The sequence below is a fragment of the Neomonachus schauinslandi genome, chromosome 5 (assembly GCF_002201575.2).
Source record: "Neomonachus schauinslandi chromosome 5, ASM220157v2, whole genome shotgun sequence".
NCBI lineage: Eukaryota > Metazoa > Chordata > Mammalia > Carnivora > Phocidae > Neomonachus > Neomonachus schauinslandi.
In genome coordinates, this window is record NC_058407.1 from 96,245,746 (window position 1) to 96,259,938 (window position 14,193).

At 48.4% G+C, this 14,193-nt stretch overlaps 1 protein-coding gene across 1 annotated transcript in view; it reads right to left on the reverse strand.

Moving 5' to 3' along the window:
- Nucleotides 1–1,359: 1,359 nt before the first annotated feature.
- Nucleotides 1,360–14,193, reverse strand: part of CD4 (CD4 molecule) — a 41,767-nt gene continuing 28,933 nt past the window's right edge. The window contains exons 4-10 of the mRNA XM_021690658.2: nt 5,860–6,018; nt 5,192–5,449; nt 4,266–4,598; nt 3,073–3,273; nt 2,384–2,508; nt 1,981–2,048; nt 1,360–1,617 (exon numbers count right to left, since the gene is read on the reverse strand). Coding sequence (XP_021546333.1) covers nt 1,587–1,617; nt 1,981–2,048; nt 2,384–2,508; nt 3,073–3,273; nt 4,266–4,598; nt 5,192–5,449; nt 5,860–6,018 — 1,175 coding nt within the window. The 3' untranslated portion in view covers nt 1,360–1,586. The remainder of the gene's footprint in view (nt 1,618–1,980; nt 2,049–2,383; nt 2,509–3,072; nt 3,274–4,265; nt 4,599–5,191; nt 5,450–5,859; nt 6,019–14,193) is intronic.

The following is a 14,193-nucleotide window of genomic DNA, read 5'->3' on the forward strand; positions in this document are numbered from 1 at the left end:
CTCCTTCCCCTGGCAAGCCTGGCAACCTCTCCTCTGGGTCTGATCCAGAAGATCCAGGTCCCCAGAGAAGAGTCTGTTTGTCTGCCTGTCTGTCACATACACACACGGACACACGAAGAAGAGCATCTTCTTTACAGTAAGTTTATTGTATTTTTCTGTCAGCTCAGGGACGCAGGGGCAGGAGTGGGCAGGAATACCAAGCAAGCAGTGGGGAGTCCTCCTGGAAGGGGCAAGCTGGAAAGAGAAGACTAGGGAGAGGGGGTAGGAACTGAGACAGGTGGTGAGAAAGGGAAGGAAGGAGAGGCAGAGGAGGCTGGGGATCCTGAGAGAAATGGATCAAGAAGAGGAGGAAGAAGACTACTTGTAACCCCAATTTTCTTGTATCCTGGATGGTTTGGGGGAGGGATGAAGGAAAATACAGGGCAGGGGGACTGAAGCCCGGCTCTGTCACCCTTCACAAGACGTCCCCTCAGAGGGTTCCCTCTCCAGCCATTTCCCCAGCTCCTCCCCCTGGCAAAGCTCACCTTCCAGAAGGTTCTGCAACAGGGTGAGTGGTAGGTCACTGGGCACTGTCTCCCACAGGGCCCGTGCTCCCAGCCTGTGCTCTGATTAGGAGGACTGACAGTTTTGTCCTCTGGCAACAGGCTTCTGTCTGTGTTTCTGAACTCTCTGAGGCAGGCCCTGCCTGGGGTGGTGTGCTCTTAGGAATGCAGAGGTGGGTCCTGGGCAGCAGTGACTAATCAGCTACAGAGATCTGCGTGGTACTTGTCTCTGTGTTCAGGGTACGGCCCTGGAACTAGGGGTTAGGAGACCTGGGCTAGTCCTCTGGCACTGACGAGCTGTGTGACTTGGGCAATCAGCTGACCTCTCTGAGTTCCATTTCTGGCCTATAAATTGGAGATGCTAATCTCGGTCCTGACACTACTAAGCTCTGTAAGATCTTCTTAAGGTTTAAACAGACAAAGGATGTGAAACTGGCTCATAAACTGACACGTACTGCTTGGATAAGGAATCATGTCTGTGCACAAGTGTGCGCTCTGTACATGGGTGTGGGTCCAGGGTTGCCTGTTTGTGCACAGGTCACGATGTGAGTGTGTCCTGCCAACTCAGAGTGAGGAGCAGGCCAAATGGAGCCATGGAGGCAGCTGAGTCAGCAGCCTTTGGATCTGGATCTACCCTCCTCTAGCTGTGTGATCTTGGGCTGGTCCCTGCCTCCTCTGGTCCCAAGGTCCCGTCCAGTAAAATGACAGTCCTGTGCTTCATGCTTCAGACACCCAGCCTTGCCCTCCAAGCCAGGCAGGGCTGGGCCCACGTGATTCCCCAGGGACCAGTGGGCCGTGGGGGAGAGAGCTGGGAAGAAATCATCGATAGGGTTAGGCTTGATGCAAAGGAAATGGGGAAGAAATGATGTAGGCCTCTGCAAGAGGAGGACCAAGGGCCAAGTGTGGACAAAGGAGAGCAGGAGTGGGCCGGAAGTGCTGGGGTCTTCTACATTCATCTGGTCCACAGGCCCAGGAGCCCAGCAGGAAAAGCAGGGGAAAGACAGCTGGGGAGGCTGCAAGCGGGAACTCCCCTGGACCTGCGCCTCAAATGAGATTGCATGTCTTCTGGAACCGGCTGGAGGAACAAAGAAGAGCAAGTTTATTCTTTTCCAAACTCCTTTGCATCCTCGAAGCTCCATGTCTCCCAGTCCGCACTCTCCCTTCTTGGGCAGTGGCGGCCTCTGGGCCACAGCTGCAGGGTGGTATCCAGAAATATTCCAGGCCTGCTGCCGCCTCACCTCTGCTCTCCACTCTCTTCCTGCTTCCTACTTCCTAAGCCACCCCTTTGCACCCTTCTTTGCCCTCCACCATCTCCCTTGAGCCCCCATTTTTCTCACCTCCATCCCACCTCCCTTCCCTCTCTTCTCCCACCCCCCCACCCCCACTCGCCACCCTCCTCTTCCCCTTCCCACTCTCTGCACCCCCACCAGTTCCTTACTGGGAGCACTGGCAGGTCTTCTTCTCACTGAGGAGTCTCTTGATCTGAGACATCCGCTCTGCCTGGCGCTGTCCAGGAAGAAGGAAGGGAGTCGTGAGGGTCCCAGGCCTCCAGAAGGGGGTGCCCCTTGGAGGGGGGAGTGGGGAGAGCTGGGAGAGGAGAAGCAGTCACTGTGGCTGAGGCCATCTGTCCCAGAATTAACTCTTTGCTTTTTCCCGTCTCTCCCTCTGCATGCGGCCTGGGACAGGGCCCAGTCGGCCGTGAGGGAACGGGGTGGGCGGGCGGGCAAAGAGCCTGAGCAGAAGCAGCTCACGTATAGGGGATACCTTTGTTGCTCTACTGGCCCCAGGGGCTCGGATGCCCTGTGGGGAGTGAAAGGGGAGGTCTGGGGCAGCTCACTCACCCTGCGGTGCCAGCACTTAACACAGCAGAAGATGCAGAGCCCAATGAAAAGCAGAAGGCCTAAGATCCCACCCAGCACAATGGCCAAGAGCTTTGGCCAGGCCTTGGTGAACACTGGGGACAAAACTGCAAGCAAGAGAGAGAGATGTTTCAGCTCACTGCCCTCCATCAGGGTGCCAGGCATTCTGGAGGGCCCCAGGAAGACCTTGCTGCCCAGCTACACTTGGTGTTCAGCCTTGGGCCGGGAGAGCAGGGCAGGGTGCACAGGGCTCTCACAGGCCACCAGGGCTGAACGGGAAAGGCTGGGGCAGGGGCTTTAAGGTTTAGAGACTACAGGGCACTCCGGGGAACTGGAAGCAGCGGTTTCAGGCTGTGCACAGGGCATGCGTGTGTGCATGTGTGTGTGTGTCCAGGTTCCGAAAGGAGCCAAGAGAGGCAGCTCTTGGTCAGATAGGCCCCATTCCTGGACTGTAGACCTCAAGGAGGTGGAACTTGTGGCGTTACAGATAAGAACCACACCTCGCCTTACCTCATTCCCCATGTATGTCCAGGCAGCAGGAGAATAACCCACCCCTCTCAGAGGAATTGGGAGGCTGGGACTCTGGGTGGTCTCCTCCATCCCAGGGAAGGTCCCACAGCTGAAGAGGGAGGGGCTTGGAGTTAGGCCGTGGAACCTGGATGCTCACTCACCCTTGACCTTGGAGGCCAGCAGGACTTTGTCCTTGTCACTCAATAGACACTGCCATGTTCCCCCCTCAGGGTCCACCACCGATACCAGCTTCTGCTGCTTTGAGACCTTGGCAGCCTGCTCTTCCAGATTCAAGCTCAGAGTCAGCTCAGGGGAGGTGGGTCCCAGCACCTCACAGGTCAAATTGTTCTGAGACTTAGTCACTGCAGGGGGAGAAGAACCTGAGGCTGGGAGCCTGGATCTCTGAGCTCCTGGCACCTCCATGCTCTAAGGGGCTTCAGTAGAACAATCAAAATGCTTCACACAGATGATCCTCTTTGAGCCTCTCGGAGCACATTTTCAAGCAGTTATATAAACAAAACACAGCTTTTGAGGCCCAGGGTTTTGGACTTGAATCTTAGCCCCACTGCTTACTATCTGTGTGTCCCTGCAAGTTACTTGACAACCCAAGCCCCAGACATTAATTAAATACACAGTAAATTCACAGACACATGTAAAGCTCTTGAATGGGTCTGGCACGTTCGAAGAAGCATCAATTATTAGCCATTATTATTTGTGGAATTATGACGATGGGGGAGATAAGGAAGTGAAGAGCTCAGTGTGGAGCCTGATATTACCTTTATCGCTATCATACTAAGAGCAGATTTTGTTATCCTCATTAGGAGAAAGAGGCCCACAGAGGCAGGGGGCTTAGGGCCATAGAGGGTTGTGTGGAGGCAGAATTAGAGCCTGGTTCTCAGCTCACACCCTTTGGGGATTCTTTTTTTTTTAAGATTTTATTTATTTGACAGAGAGAGACACAGCGAGAGAGGGAACACAAGCAGGGGGAGGGGAAGAGGGAGAAGCAGGCTTCCCGCAGAGCAGGGAGCCCGATGTGGGGCTTGATCCCAGGACCCTGGGATCATGACCCGAGCTGAAGGCAGACGCTTAAGGACTGAGCCACCCAGGCGCCCCCACCCTTTGGGGATTCTCAGCAGAGCCCACCCCAGGCTGGCTCATGGATGTCAAAGAAGGACAAGTGGATTCCAGTCTCAGTTCAAAACCAGCCCCAAACCAGAAGGCCCTGGATCATCTCCATCAGGAAACTAGGGCCAGGGCTGAGGCATCCCTTTTGGGGCCAATCCCACCTCAGAGCCCTGGACCACGCCCCTCCACCTCCCGCCCCTGCCCTCCCCTTCTCGGCCTACCTCCTCACCTCTCATCACCACAAGATTCACTTCCTGCTGCAATGTCCCCTTGGCAAGACTCAGGGTCAGGGTTCCAGAACCAGCATACTGAGACAAAGCCTGGGGCAGGATAAAGCTGAGCGGGAGAAAAGTCTTCATCTGGAGTTTGGGGTGGTGGACCTCTTTCACAGATAGCTTCTTGTTCTCCAAGGTGAAGGAGATCCAGAGCAGGGAGGAGGGAGCCCCCTCTGCCCGCCACCTCAGCTCCCCACTCAGGTTTTCATCTTTGAAGTTAAGCGGAAAGGAGAACTCCACCTGCTCCCCTTCTTTTGTATAGACTGTGTTAGAGACCTTCTGGAAAGCTGGAGGCAGGAAGAGAGAGAAGCTGGGTCAGGAGAAAGGAAGATGAGGGTGTATGGGGTAGGGTGGGCATGGGCTGGGGGCGGCAAGGAGATGGAAGGGGAGGGACCAGGTGAGTCCAAACCCTTAGGTTGCCACTTCAGGCCCTTAAATTCCCTCTCCGGTCTCTCCACCCCAGCACGTTCCCAAGGCAGCACCTCCTCCCCCTGGAAGCCCTCAGAGAACAGCCCAGCCCAGGAGGCCTCTCCTTCCCCAGGATCCCTGGAGCACAGAGGCCATTTGGCATGCACTACTTAGGTGCATAATTTATCAGCCTTCGTAAGATAAGAGCAAATGCCTGCCTCGGGCTTACTATGTGCCGTGCATTATACACATTCATTCTCGCGGTAACACTACAAGGTAGGTACTGTCACGGTGAGCTTCATCCCTGAAGAAGCCGGGATTTCCTTGGGACAGATTTCAGCTCCGGGGGACTGGCCCCAGCCGCCCTCTGTTGGCCTGCAGCGGACCCAGGAGCCAAGCAGTGAGAGCGGAGGGCAGGTCTGTCTGCCACTGAGGCAGAGGGGAGACTGCGGGGGGGAGGCACCCCTCTTACCCAGCACCAAGATGTTTATGTTGAACACCACTGTCTTCTGGTTCTGGGAGATGGTGCATGTCCAGGTACCGCTCTCCTGCGGCTCCAGCCCAGGCAGTGAGAGGCTTTGGCCACTGCTCTTGCTTTTATTCCCTGGACCTTTCCATTGCACGGAGGGGTTACTACCAGAGGGGCCCTCCACGGTCAGGGTCAGCTGCTGCCCTTGCAGCAGGCGGATGTTGCTGCCGCCGCCACTGCCGGTGTCCCACTTGGCAGTCACTGTGGAGGAGCAGGCCACCCGTGTCACACACATGCTATCCCCAAGGGGAAGGAAGAAGCCAGGACACCAAGAGTGTCTCTCCATTACCCCCGCCAAGACCCAGCAACCCAGCAACCCAGCCCAAGGCAGAGTTACCCTCTCTCCTCGTCCTGCCCCCTCCCCTCCTCTCTGCCTCTGTTGCTCTCCCTCCTTCCTCCGGCTCCTGCCCTTCTCTCCCTGCCCCCCACCCCCAGGTTTCTTCCCTTCCCACTGAGCAACCGGAGGCCTGAGGAGGGTTTGAGGAGACGTGGGGGCCCATCTGAGCCATCTTGGGACTGTGGAGGGACCACAAGCTCAGGGCTGGGCTTTGGTGCATGAACGGGAGTCAGGGAGGAAGGCAGGTTGGTTGGAGGGATCCTCATCTACTCACAGTTGAACACCAGCAACTCCACCTCTTGCATCTTGCCTTCTACCTCACAGAAGTAAACTCCTGAGTCTGCTACTTCAAGATCCTTGATGATCAGAGGAAAGGATCCTTGGTCCCACAGGTTTTTTTTCGATTCGACGCGATGCTTCAGCTTGGAGACACCTGGGAGCAGAAACCATATGGAGGAGGTTGGGGTAGCCTGAAGGCATGGCATCCCTGGGGAGGGCAAAGCCCACAACTCTTCTGATCTCAGTCCCTAACTTCCTGCAGAATCTGCCCCCAGTCAGAAAACCCCAGACTGGTGAGGCAGTCCCATCACACTCACGTAATTGGCCAGGACAATATCTTGTTAATCCGAAATAAAATAATATCCTTATTTCAAGAGCACCAACTCCTACAGTGCCCAATCCTTGACACGCATCATCTCAAGTGATCTTCACAACAATTCCAGGAAGTAGGTACTGTTTGGTCTGTTTGGCCTACTATGTAGTTGCCCGCCTCGTACTTACGCATTGGTGGCAGGAACATAAACCAGTACGATTTCTTTGGAAGGTAATTTACAATATCTACCACGATTACAAATGCACATACAAAAATACCTGTCCACCAAGAAAGAATAGGTCAAGTAAATTATAGTTTGCCCCTTCAGTGGAATGCTGTACAAGAAGGAAGCTATCTACTGAATGCAAGAATAGCTAAGAAACATCATTAACTGAACAAAGCAAGATATTAGACAGGCTACCATTTGTCTACAAAGGAGGGAGAAATTTATCTATCTATATCTATCTCTCTGCAGATGCCGTGTATAGGAACACATATTTCTAGAAGTAAACAGAAGAACATGGTAACTTTGGTTGCCCCCAGGACAGGTGTGGGAGGGGGGCTTCTCACTACATACCCTTTCCTACCTTTTGGATTTGACTCCAGTAAGGGCAGAGTCAGGATTAAAATCCAGGCCTATTAGGTATACTATGCAGTACTGTGTCTGGAAAGTTCCTCAGGCAGGGCCATGTGGCCTCCTCCAGTCTCCTCCCTTCATACCTAACAACCATCACCAGGAGAAAGTTCTTCTCTTTAGCTAATCACTTTCTGGGTGTGGCGGCAGCCCCAGAATTCCTGTAGAGGGAGGGTTTTAAAGGCTAATCTTACACAGCAAATGCACAATTTTTACTTAGAATACGTATTTGGGGGGATGAGGCGAAGGTGGCTGAGAGCAAAACCCCACCCTCAATCCCTTGGGCTCCACTTCTGTCCCCCTGAGCAGTCACGGACCCTCTCCCTGTTTTCGCCTGGGTGCGGGAGCCTGGGGGTCATGCCGGCCGAGCATTCTCCCCCACCTCCTGCTGCCCCCACTGCCCAGGCTCATCCTCCGCGGGAGACCTTTCCAGATGAGCTGTAACCCTGGGCTCTCCTTCAGCACTGCCCCAGGGGCCCTGTACTTGACTCTGGGAGTCCCTGCCCTCTGGCTCTTTCCCTGGCTCTGCACTTTGCGTAGCTCCCCTGTGGCTCGGAAATCCTGTTGCATTCTTTTCACAACTTACCAAGCTTCTTAGACTAGTAGCTCCCTTGGGTTCTACCCCCCTTTCTACCTTTTTGGTCCTCTCCTCCTTCATGAGCACCATTTCCTTTTCTTCATCTTGGGCTCTTGTTCTGAAGACTGCATTTAAGTGTTACCCAGACTCTGTCTCACGTCCTCTTCCCCATTTCCACAGACATTCTAAATCCCAGGGCAACGCCTTTCAGCGCTGTGAATGACTCCCAAATTGATATTCCCAGCCTCAACCTCTCTCAGTTCTGGGCCCACATTTCCAATGGCCCAAGGCATAACTTTATCTGAAAATCCTGCCATCCCCCAAAACTCACTTGGTTGAAAATGAAGTGGGTCACCCTTTCCCTAAAATAACTCTTCCTCCTTGCTTTCCTTTTCCTCCCTGTCACTTGGGCAGGCTGTCACATACTTTGTAGAAGAGATCGCAAGGTGGTACAAAAGATCTAAGAGTAGGGGTGAGTCTGGGATAAGTCGTGGAGAAGACCCGTGTTGCACCAAGCCTCAAAAGAAGAATAGGCAGCGGGCCAGAATGAAGGGGGAGGAATGAGCACATCCAGGAAGTGGAAAGTCTCCAGGAAAGCAGTGTAAGCAACCACCTCAAAGCAATGAGGAAACCACAAGGGTGTCTAGGTTTCCAGCTGGGAAGCTGTGGGAAGTGATGGCCAGGTGGTGAATGTCCAGCAGAGGCTTCTGGGCCCGGTCCAATGGACTAGGGGTGACGTGTACAAGGCATTGCTTTGGAAGTCATACAGAAGCGGTGGAAGAGAAATCAAAGTAGGAGGGACCAGGAACAGAGAGAATTGCCCAGAAGCTTCCTCTGTAATCCAGGTGGGGGAGTTCTGTGGTCGTGGCTAATGACGGTGCCATTCCCACAGGAACAAAGAAGATTGTTAAATAACAAAAATTCAACTGAGTGAATTGTAGGGATCTAATTGGCCTTATTAATGGATTCATGAATTGGGCAGCATCCTATCTAGCAAGTAAAGGGGAGCTCTGAAGGGCTACAGAGAAGGAAAGTGTTTGCTTGTTTTAAGGTATTTATTTATTTATTTGAGAGAGAAAGAGAGGGAGAGCATGGAGGGGGAAGGGGCGGAGAGACAAGCAGACTCCCTGCTGAGTGCAGAGCTCCACACGGCTGCATCCCAGGACCCTGAGATCATGACCTGAGCTGAAGTCAGATGCTAAAGCTTAACTGACTGAGCCACTCAGGTACCCCAGAAAAGGAAAGGTTATTAAAGGTAGAGAGGAAGTGGAGAAAAGGAAATTATTAGCAAAGACTCCATTGTTTTAAGCATGATCACTCTCCTAAGGAAACGAGAAGAGGTCCATCAGTAAATTTCCTAGTGCTGACCAGGAAATTCCCATGTTGACTAGTTAAAGGTCACATTTCTGGGGGTTGAAACTGCAGTTAGGGGCGCCTGGGTGGCTCAGTTGGTTAAGCGACTGCCTTCAGCTCAGGTCATGATCCTGGAGTCCCTGGATCGAGTCCCGCATCGGGCTCCCTGCTCGGCAGGGAGTCTGCTTCTCCCTCTCCCACTCCCTGTTTGTGTTCCCTCTCTCGCTGTGTCTTTCTCTGTCAAATAAATAAATAAAATCTTTAAAAAAAAAAAAGAAACTGCAGTTAGTTTAGGTATTAAGTCTTGGTTTACTGACTTGGGGCCATACCCTAAGCGACACCATTTGGGGCCTGTCACTTTCATTTTAATAAGATGAAACAGAAAAACATTTTCAAAGGAAGGAATGGTCATCATGGGTGACTGATGGGAAACCAGGGACTGAAGTAGAGAAAAAAAAAAAAAAAATCCTGACTCTCTGGTTCAGAAACTGGGGGAGTCACGAGAGAGAAACTGCCCTCATCAGAGATCAGGAAATTGAGAAGGCAAGCTGTTCTGGAGGAAAATCAAATCCTAAAACAGAACAAAAGCACTGACACAAAAGACGAGAATTTTTAGAAAGGAGCACATTGTTTCAACCTCACAGGCAATCAAAAAAATGCAAACTAAAACAATGATATATTTTTCAACTATCAAATTAGCAAAAAAAAGAAAAAGAAAGAAAGAAAGAGAAGTGTTAAGTAATACTATTCAGTGCTGGCAAGGGTACTAGTAGAAAAGGCATGGTCAGCTAGACTTAGGGTAAACGGATGGGACCTTTCTGGAAGCAGTCTTGCAGCATATACTATCTATTATTAAAAGTTTATGTCCTTAATTTCATTTCTAGAATGTTATCCTTAATACAATAATTTAAAAATGCAAACCAAAACGTAGATACAAAAATAATAGTGTTGTTGGGCGCCTGGGTGGCTCAGTTGGTTAAGCGACTGCCTTTGGCTCAGGTCATGATCCTGGAGTCCCGGGATCGAGTCCCACATCGGGCTCCCTGCTCGGCAGGGAGTCTGCTTCTCCCTCTGACCCTACCCCCTCTCGTGTTCTCTCTCTCATTCTCTCACTCTCGCTCTCAAATAAATAAATAAAATCTTTTTTTAAAAAAAATAATAGTGTTGTTAATAGGGTACAATGTTAGACAAAAAGATAATGTCTGTATATTAGAGTACATTAATTTGATGGAATATTAGGTTGGCACCAAAATAACCCAAATAATTTTTTTTCTTTCTTCCTATTTAACCCATCCCCCTACCCACCACCCCTCTGGTAACCATCAGTTTGTTCTCTATAATTAAGAGTCTGTTTCTTGATTTGTCTCTCTTATTTTTTCCCCTTTGCTGGTTTGTTTTGCTCCCTAAATTCCACCTACGAGTGAATTCATGTATTTGTCTTTCTCTAACTGATTTATTTCGCTTAACATTATGCTCTCTAGCTCCATACATGTTGTTGCAAATGGCCAGATTTCATTATTTTTTATGGCTGAATAATATTCCTGTGTGTGTGTGTGTGTGTGTGTGTGTATACACCACATCCTCTTTATTCATTCATCTATGGGTGGACACTTGGGCTGCTTCCATATCTTGGCTACTGTAAATAATGCTGCTGTATACATAGGGGTGTGGGCAAATACCTAGGAGAGCAATTCCTGGGCCATAGGGTAGTTCTATTTTTAATTTTTTGAGAAACCTCCATACTGTTTTCCCCAGTGTCTGCACCAGTTGCATTCCCACTAACAGTGCAAGAGGGTTCCTTTTCCTCTACATCCTCACCAACACTGGTTGTTTCTTGTATTTTTGATGTTTGACTTAGCCATTCTGACAGGTATGAGGTGATAACACACTATAGTTTTGATTTGCATTGATTTGCATTTCCCTGATGATGAGTGATGTCGAGCATCTTTTCATATGCCTGTTGGCATATCTGTATGTCTTCTTCAGAGAAATGTCTGTTCGTGTCTTTTGTCCCTTTTTAGAAAGAATTATCTGTGGGCGCCTGGGTGGCTCAGTTGGTTAAGCGACTGCCTTCGGCTCAGGTCATGATCCTAGAGTCCCGGGATCAAGTCCCGCATTGGGCTCCCTGCTCGGCGGCCAGTCTGCTTCTCCCTCTGACCCTCCCCCTCCCCCCTCTCATGTGCTCTCTCTCATTCTCGCTCTCTCAAATAAATAAATAAATCTTAAAAAAAAAAAAAGAATTATCTGTGTTTTGGGTGTTGAGTTGTATCAGTTCTTTATATATTTTGGATACTAACCCTTAATCGGATATGTCATTTGCAAAAATCTTCTCCCATTCCATAGGCTGCCTTTTAGTTTTGTTGATTGTTTCCTTCACTGTGCAGAAGCTTTTTATTTTGATGTAGTCCCAATGGTTTAATTTTGTTTTTATTTCTCTTGCCCCAGGAGACATTTTTGAAAGAATTTGCTACAGCTGATGTCAAAGAAGTTACTGTCTGTGCTCTCTTCTAGGATTTTTATGGTTTCAGGTCTCACATTTAAGTCTTCAAGCCATTTTGAGTTTACTTTTCTGTATGGCGTAAGAAAGAGGTCCAGTGTCATTCTTCTGCATGTTGCTGTCCAGTTTACCAGCACCGTTTTTTGAAGAGACTGTCTTTTTCCCACTGGATATTCTTGCCTTCTTTATCAAAGATCAGTAGACCATATGTGAGTTTATTTCTGGGTTTTCTATTCTGTTCTATTGATCTATGTGTCTATTTTTATGCCAGTACCATACTGTTTTGATTACTAATGCTTTGTAATATAACTTGAAGTCTGGAATTGTGATGCCTCTGGCTTTGGTTTTCTTTTTCTTTTTTTTTTAAAGATTTTATTTATTTATTTGAGACAGAGAGAATGAGATACAGAGAGCATGAGAGGGAGGAGGGTCAGAGGGAGAAGCAGACTCCCTGCCGAGCAGGGAGCCCGATGCGGGACTCGATCCAGGGACTCCAGGATCATGACCTGAGCCGAAGGCAGTCGCTTAACCAACTGAGCCACCCAGGCACCCTGGTTTTCTTTTTCAAGGTTGCTTTGGCTAGTCAAGGTCTTTCATGGTCCCATACAAATTTTAGGATTGTTTGTTCTAGTTCTGTGAAAACTGCTGTTGGTATTTTTTTTTTTAAGATTTTTATTTCTTTTTTGACAGAGAGAGAGAGACAGTGAGAGAGGGAACACAAGCAGGGGGAGTGGGAGAAGAAGCATCAGGCTTCCCACTGAACAGGGAGCCCGAGAAGGGCTCAATCCCAGACCCTGGGATCATGCCCTGAGCCGAAGGCAGACGCTAAATGGCTGAGCCACCCAGGCACCCCTGCTGTTGGTATTTGGATAAGGATTGCCTTAGATCTGCAGATTACTTTGGGTAGTATAGACATTTTAACAATATTTGTTCTTCCCATCCGTGAGTATGGAATGTTTTTCCATTTCTTTGTGTCATCTGCAATTTCTTTATCGGTGTTTTATGTTTTTCAGAGTACAGGTCTTTCACTACTTTGGTTAGGTTTATTCCTAGGTATCTTTTTATTTTGGGGGCAATTATATTAAAACAATTTTTAATGAAATGAAAAATATTCATAATAACACATTTTAAAAGTTGCATTAGAGTAGTCTTTTTAGTTTTGAATTACAAAATTTATACAGACTCAGCACTTCCCTTTTCCTTTGTCTACCCTTCTAATATTACTATAAATAGTTTGGTGTGGATTCCTCCATACTTTTTTCTTTGCTCATGCAAACATATATTCACACACATTGAATTTTTAAATTAGAATGGGATTATTCTGGGGTGCCCGGGTGGCTCAGTTGGTTAAGCATCTGATTCTTGGTTTCAGCTCAGGTCATGATCACATGGGTCATGGGACTGAGCCCCACATTGGGCTCCACGCTCAACAGGGAGTCTGCTTGAAGATTCTCTCCCTCTGCCCCCTCGCCCCACTTTCTCTCTCTCTCTTTCTCAAATAAATAAATAAATCTTTAAAATGGGATTATAGGGGCGCCTGGGTGGCTCAGTCGTTAAGCGTCTGCCTTCGGCTCAGGTCGTGATCCCAGGGTCCTGGAATCGAGCTCCACATCAGCTCCGTGCTCGGCGGGAAGCCTGCTTCTCCCTCTCCCACTTCCCCTGCTTGTGTTCCCTCTCTCGCTGTGTCTCTCTCTGTCAAATAAATAAATAATCTTTGGGCGCCTGGGTGGCTCAGTTGGTTGGGCAACTGCCTTTGGCTCAGGTCATGATCCTGGAGTCCCAGAATCGAGTTCTGCATTGGGCTCCCTGGTCACTGGGGAGTCTACTTCTCCCTCTGACCTTACCCCCTCTTGTGCTCTCTCTCTCTCTCTCAAATAAATAAAGTAAAATCTTAAAAAAAAAAACCAAATGATCTTTTAAAAAATGGGATTATATTAACATACACTTACTCTTTCCACTTAAAATATGCTAGACATCGTTCTAAGCATATACACGTGGAGCCTTTTCATTTTTTTGGTTTTATTTTGAAATTATGAGAGCTAATCTTTTTATTCTCTTGATTTTTTAAATCAAAATTTTAATTTCAATATAACTATAAGAAATAATAGGGAAATCTTGAGTACCCTTTACCTACGTCACCCCAATGGTAACAGCTTGCAAAACTGTAGAATATCACAACTGGGATATTGGCATTGACACAGTCAAGATACAGAACATTTCCAACACCACAAGGATGTTACCCTTTTCTAGCCGTATCTCCTTCCTTCCAGACCCTTCCCTCCCAGACCCCTCCCTCCCTTAACCTCTGGTAATCACTAATCTGTTCTCCATTTCTATAATCTGTCACTTCAAGAATGTTATATAAATAAAATTATACAGTATGTTACCTTTTGGGATTGACTTTTTTTTTCAGGTTGCTGTATATATCTATAGTTCATTCTTTTTACTGCTGAAAAGTATTCCACTGTATAGATATAGCCAGTCATCCACTGAAGGACATTTGGGTTGTTTCTACTTGTTGGCTTTTATGAGTAAATCTGCTGTAAACAATTGTATACAAACTTCTGGGTCAACATAAATCTTCATTTCATTTCTCTGGGATAAATGCCTATGAGTGCATTTGCTGGGTTGTTGCATGTTTAGTTTTTAAGAAACTGCCAAACTTTTTTTCCAGAATGGCTGTACCATTATATCCTCCCACCAACAATGCCAGGGTAAACCAGTTTCTCTTCATCTTCACCAGCATTTAGTATTGTTACTATTTTTTTTATTTTGGCCATTCTGATAGGTGTGTAATGATATCTCATTGTGGTGCTTATTTGCATTTCCCTAATGACTAATGATGTTGAACATCTTTTCATGGGCTTTTTGCCATCTCTATATCCTCTGTGGTGAAATATCTGTTCATATCTTTTGCCCATTTTCTAATTGGATTGGGGTTTTTTTGGGGGGGGG